Source organism: Acipenser ruthenus, chromosome 1, assembly GCF_902713425.1.
Source record: "Acipenser ruthenus chromosome 1, fAciRut3.2 maternal haplotype, whole genome shotgun sequence".
In the NCBI taxonomy this organism is placed as follows: Eukaryota; Metazoa; Chordata; class Actinopteri; order Acipenseriformes; family Acipenseridae; genus Acipenser; species Acipenser ruthenus.
The window spans coordinates 37472934-37479123 of NC_081189.1; the positions used below are offsets into that span (position 1 = coordinate 37472934).

Sequence of the window (6190 nt, forward strand, 5' to 3'; positions counted from 1 at the left end):
AACTGACCACCTGTTACTTACATTCACAATGTAAACTATAGAACAATGGGGATTATTAAATCGATATTTTCGTTCCAGAATTTACAAATATAGACAGATGGCAACGACTCGACTCTTGTACACTATAAAGGGAAACTAATACACATAGTGTAGCTTGCTGGGCCATGTTAATTAGCATTAGCTATTTCACATTTAAAAAGACGAGGCAAATCTGATATTATCAAATCCACTATCACCATTGTACCACTTTTTTATATTAACTTAAAATGATACACAAATAACGTATTTCATAGTATTGATTTTATATATCAAACATTTGCATGAGGTTTTTCTAAACAGTACAACTTTTTATTGACTCCGCAAACCGACCATTTAAAACTAATTTAAAACCGCGAGCCATTAACAAAAAGAAAGAAAGTACAGTCGAATCTGGAAACATTCTCGAAGAACGTGTTTAATAAACATGTAGCAATCAAAAGTGACACCAACATTACACGGGGGAAAAAATGTATAAAAGAAAATATATACAATGAACGAAACATACAATATGGGACTTGGCGAGATACAATTTAATTTATAAGTGTTTCAAGTTTCATTTTTTTTTTTTTTTTTATCAGTGATAGCCATAATAAAACGAAAGTATAAAATTTAAACAAATAATTTTTTCACCTTAAAAGGGCATGGTCTCAACATCAAGTTCTTCACATTGAACTGTGAAGTATACTGCTGACTAAACTATTAACCGTCAAATGATATCTGGTTGCTGATAATCAAGAGGTCTGTAAAAGAAGTTCACGAAATAATACACAACCCGTCAGAGCTCTACCAGATTTTCCCAAAGGACTGAATGTGCTCCTTTGCTTTCATCCTCAGCGATGCAATGCTAGAGTTTCTTGGGTCAGCTTCTTCCAAAGGAAACTTATCAAGGAAGGTGGATCCACCACATTGGTATGGCGGGGGTGGGCCCATTGCACCCATATGCGGAAGGCTGTGCCCCATGGATGACGAGTTTAGAAACGATGGTGACGTGTAGCTGCTTGGCATGCCCTGTGGAGTGGGCAAGAATCCCGGTAGGCTCTGCAGTGTGGTGGCTGTAGACATCGGTGGCGTAAGCCAGTGCTCCAGCGGCAAATTGCTGCTGATGTTACCCATCGCTGATTGCTGGGGAGATCTGTTAAAAGTCAGCATAGAGGAATCTTGAAGCTTCATTGAGCTCACTTCCAGTTTTTCTTGTCGCCTCCATTTGGCTCGTCTGTTTTGAAACCATACCTGAAAATATATAATGTTTTATTGAGGAAACGCATTTTGCAGGCTCCTTTTTAGGTAATTTTAATCAAATTAAATATTTGGATTTGAATATCCTATACTGAAATATCACATCACATACTGTAGGCTATTGTACAAATAAAATCTTACAATAGTTTTAAACTATTTTTTTCAATATTTGAGCACAGGGGTGTGAAAAACTGTCCATGGGAACATTTACCTACTAATATAGACATATGCTTGGAAAACACAATTGCTTTAACATATTTAAGAATACTGGTTAACTTTAATTGTCAGTTCCCTTTGTTGTTAAATATATTAAATGCGACACAAGTCTCAAAGTTGCTAAACTTTTGTTCCAGTTTTTTTTTTTAATCAAACATTTTTCAACAAGTGTCAGAATCGTTGATCAAATAGCAAATATGAACAAAGTAAACTTGCTCTTTATATAACTATTCGAAACCATTTATAAGCTATGGGTATGTTCCAACGCCATTTTCTAAACTTTTCAGATAAACACGTTTGTTTTCGCCACTTGTTCACTGTAAAAACAGGCATTCTTAAAACCAGTGTGTTATGGGTTGTGTTGTCTGAAAAAATATTACGTTTTATACCAAAGTCTGACGTTTGAATTCTAATTACTTCATGCAGGCCTACGGTAATACTGATTTTGGTATTTTAAAACGTGATATTAATTAAACACAACACAACACGAGTCTAAAAATAAGAACATATACAACATTTAGTTTGTGTGTTGACCAGGAGTTCTTAAATTCAAGCTGGTGTTTGAATTGTGTGAGACATGTACCTGCACTCTAACTTCTGGCAGGTTTACTTTCATCGCCAGTTCTTCTCTGCTGTAAACATCAGGGTAATGAGATTTTTCAAAGGCTCTTTCCAACTCGTGGAGCTGGAAAGTCGTGAACGTTGTTCGGTTGCGTCTGTGTTTCTTTTTAGGATGATCTTCATCTACAATTTTGTTTTCAGTTTCTCTTCCTTCTGGTAAATCTGGACTTATCGAAGACCCCGAACTGCTTGTGCAATATGCGTCTGTAAAAATACATACATATTATATTTGTCATTATTATAATTAAATACATGTTGTTATTTCAAAAGTGATTTTGCTTGTATATCGTTTAATCAAATTTAACGACGACATGTTAAGGTTACGCTGTAACTGAAGTGTTTAAGAATTAAACACACATCTTATGTAACAAATTTCAAACACATTTAAGTAGGCATATTTATGTTTTACATTGGGATGTTTTATTGTAACAATTGTCTTTTGAGCATTTAAAAATATAGTCTAAAATAATAATAATAAATAAACACGAAAATGTGTTTATAATCTGTTCCATAAGATGTATGTTCAATTCCTTAATGTTGAGTTTTACAATGTATAAGTACAGGTACAGGTACCCTATTTCTAATGCAATTCGTTTCCTATATTTCATAATGTTCCCTCTAAGAATTTTTTTTGTGTGAATCTTAACTTTAAAAAGTTTATAAAAACGAAAATCTGCATAAGAAACACGATTTAACACTGATAAAGAAATACCATGTTTTAATGCATTACCATACTTTCTAGATTTGTTCTAAATATAATTATTGCTAATAAACACTTACTATCAAAACTTTGAGAATCATGATCTTCTTTCTTCACAGGTGACATCTTGCTGCAGCAGGTTCTTGAGCTACTCCGTTCTGGATCATTGACGTGCCTCGAATTTCCATTTGAGGGAAACGCTGAGTGCAAGATAGCGTCCTCCTTTGTAAATCCCAAAATTGCATCTATACTGTGGATTCTAGACGGATTTCCGGGGCTTCTTACTAAGCTTCCTGATAGAGACAAACTTTCGTCCATCATGTTGGCGGAAACACTTAGATAACGCATGGAATAACAGAAGATACCAAATTTGAGCAAATGTTTCAGTATTATTAATGCAATATTCGCTTTCAACTGTCCTTTTTAGTCTTATATATGTATATATTTTTTAAAGATCAAAGCAATGAGGCTGTTTCACACACAGTTAAAACTTTCTTCCAAGGTGCTTGCATGGATTCTTCGATTAGTCAGTGCGCATGATAAAAGTGTCCCACGCTCTTAATTTGGAAAATCCCAATCTTGGTGTTGCATGGTGCTTAGTTCTGCCCGTTCCTTGAATGAAGCAGCCAATGGTATATATCTTTCAGCTTTTGGTAGGCAGGCCTTGTGGAGCAGTCTGGAGGTGGCGGCGTTTTAAAGCAACTCCCTGACACAACCTTTTCTCAGAGTGACAGCCCCAGACGTCAGATTAATCTGGCTCTTGTCTTCTCGGAGTTACAGTCCCAATGTGTTGATGCTTTAAAAACAAAACTCCTCCCAGTTTCTTCCAGATACTACAGGGCAACAGTCCCTTATAAACGGGACTTACATAACTCTTAAAACCATCTTTTCCTCTTCCAGATGTCAGATCTATGATGGTCTGAGACAAAAGGGGACGTCTGGGGATTAGAGCTCAAGGTAGAGCAAGATAATAATTACACAATCATAATCAGCACAGGTTTTAAGATTTCAAATCAGATTAGCATTTGGCATTGTGATTAATAGCTATATGCAGAAAACTATAACCTAAATTCGGTACAAAGATGGTAACATTCAAATGAGCCTTATAGCTCTTAGTTTAGAGAGCTTTTTAAAATTATTATTTAGTCATGCAAAGTTAAAGTATTTTTTATGTGGATGTATAACTAATGTCTAAAAGTCAAATATTTAACTTTATAAAAGTAATTTTAGTTTTAAAACTTTAAACTTGAACATGTGTAATATAAATAACGTGTGAAAACACTAAGTCATAGTAAGAACTTGCATAAAAAATAAATAGACCTAGGCTATTCTGACTATTTAAAGTGCAGCCTGTATATTAAAGTAACAAGAAGCCTACCTACAGCTATGGCCAAAGTTTTGCACCCTCCTATGAATTAACTAATTTTGCTTCATAAAGTCATATGAAACCTGCTGAATAATGTTACGTTAACATTACGAATCACATACCTGACAAAAATTGAAAAATGTGACGTTTCAAAATCTAACATGAAATACTGTACTAGTACTATTATGGCTTTCGGTAGACTTTTGCGGTATATTATTATTATTATTATTATTATTATTATTATTATTATTATTATTATTATTATTATTATTACTATTTTATTTCTTTGATTAGCTGATGTTAAATAAAATATAAAAAATATGTAAATTATATATATCTATAGATAGATAGATAGATAGATAGATAGATAGATAGATAGATAGATAGATAGATAGATAGATAGATAGATAGATAGATAGATAGATAGATAGATAGATAGATAGATATAGAGGCCTATATACTTTTTTAAAGTAGCCTATTAGAATTCTACCTATTTTTGTCATCATAACTTTTTGTCATTATAACTTTTGTCTTCATCATAACTCTCGGTCAACGTTTGTGTTAAAATATGATGCAACTTTGACTGAAGGAGCTTACTAAGGAACCTAGTATTTATAATTTTAAAACATTTATAACTCAGTTTAAAACATTTATAACTCAGTTACATAGTCCTTTTTATATCTATCTTTATTTGTTTATGTGTCGGCTGTGTTGCAGGAATGTGAATTCGTAAGATATCCCTAAACATTATTAAGAATTACCAGGCACTGTAATTAATATAACAGGTGTAATTAATTGGCATCATTTTTCAAGTTCCTAAATATTAAAGAGATATGTGTAATTAGCACTAAACAAAGATTGGTGACAGTTTGTTAATCTCTTGCCCACACGCTGCTAAGGGGCTTACTACAGTTAATTCATTTAAAACTACTTTACTAGCTTTTCCTAATTACTAGAGGTGATGTTATCCTGTGTTTACAATTTACCACAGAAGTCCTCAGAAAAGGAGCAGAATTCCTTGACAGTTAATAGTTGGTTGTTAAGGGAACAGACTGAAGGCAAGCAAGAAAAGGTTCTAGGGTGTCTTTTGTGTTCACTATAGAAAGTAAATTCGTATTGTAGGGGGGGGGGTTCTTCAAGCAATCAGTCAGTGAGCATTGTCATGTTTTAATCTACATGTATTTGCCATACAGTTCATTCATATGGTTGAATAGGCTTTGCAGTGCCCCCAATACTTCCTATTTAGAGTTGTTTGTAATTGGAGTTCACCTAGACAATACAAGGAAATTGCCATGGGGCTACTTTCTTTCCCTCAGGTTTTGGATCTTACACACCTCATATGGTAACAGATAATATGGTGACCTTTAGGTGTACGTTAAAAGACCATTAGTGCAGGAAATGAAGGCTACTTACTAACCAAAGCTTGCATTTTTCTTTTACACAGACTAAAGTAAACCCTTTTCACATATTGAAGGAAGGGCAGCAAAGTCCTCTTGGTGCACAGAAAATAAAAGAAAAGTTTTCTGAGGAGGAGCTGAGAGTCCTTACGATTGAGGTCACTCAGCATGAAACCTTGTTTGGAAAAGCCTCAGCCAACATCAGTTATGCTAGTATCTTTAGGAAATTATATGTATTTGCCTGCCCTTTTAAGCATGACATCCAGAAATTTGCCTAGCACTCTGGAAAAGGTGGATTGGGCTATCCCTACAGATGTTCCAACTGTGGTCTGAAAGGAACCAGAGTAGGGCAGAGAACACAACACTTTCCCTAGATTGACGCTGGGGTCTAGCTCATCCCTCAATTCAGCTATTAGTTCTAGGATGACCAGCGGAGTGAGACGATAACGCTTTAGCACCGCATCCTCCAGCATCCCAAACAAACTGACCCTGGGATTGAATATGCGGGGTCTTCTTTGTCTTGTCCTTCTCCTCCGAATGTGTTCCTGTCTTCAACAAGAGCCAAGTATCGCCGCATCAGGAAGTGTACCACAGCAGCCATCCTGAAGCCAATGA

The 6190-nt window shown here is 34.9% G+C and overlaps 1 protein-coding gene across 1 annotated transcript; it reads right to left on the reverse strand.

The window, feature by feature from the left end:
* Positions 1-322: 322 nt before the first annotated feature.
* Positions 323-3619, reverse strand: LOC117420630 (retinal homeobox protein Rx-B-like). Its single transcript, XM_059024741.1, has 3 exons — positions 2893-3619; positions 2075-2316; positions 323-1269 (listed from the first exon to the last, which is right to left on the reverse strand). Exons 1-3 carry the CDS (start codon positions 3158-3160, stop codon positions 823-825), a joined length of 957 nt encoding a protein of 318 aa, XP_058880724.1. The 5' UTR covers positions 3161-3619; the 3' UTR covers positions 323-822.
* Between the last annotated feature and the right edge of the window lie 2571 nt (positions 3620-6190).

Bases quoted from the DNA above. Each gene is read 5' to 3' on its own strand.
- LOC117420630 (XM_059024741.1), bottom strand. From the start codon at position 3,160: ATGCGTTATCTAAGTGTTTCCGCCAACATGATGGACGAAAGTTTGTCT. The intron at 2,317-2,892 runs GTAAGTGTTTAT...GTATTTTTACAG, and splicing joins TGATTCTCAAAGTTTTGATA to ACGCATATTGCACAAGCAGT. The intron at 1,270-2,074 runs GTACATGTCTCA...ATATATTTTCAG, and splicing joins TGCCAGAAGTTAGAGTGCAG to GTATGGTTTCAAAACAGACG.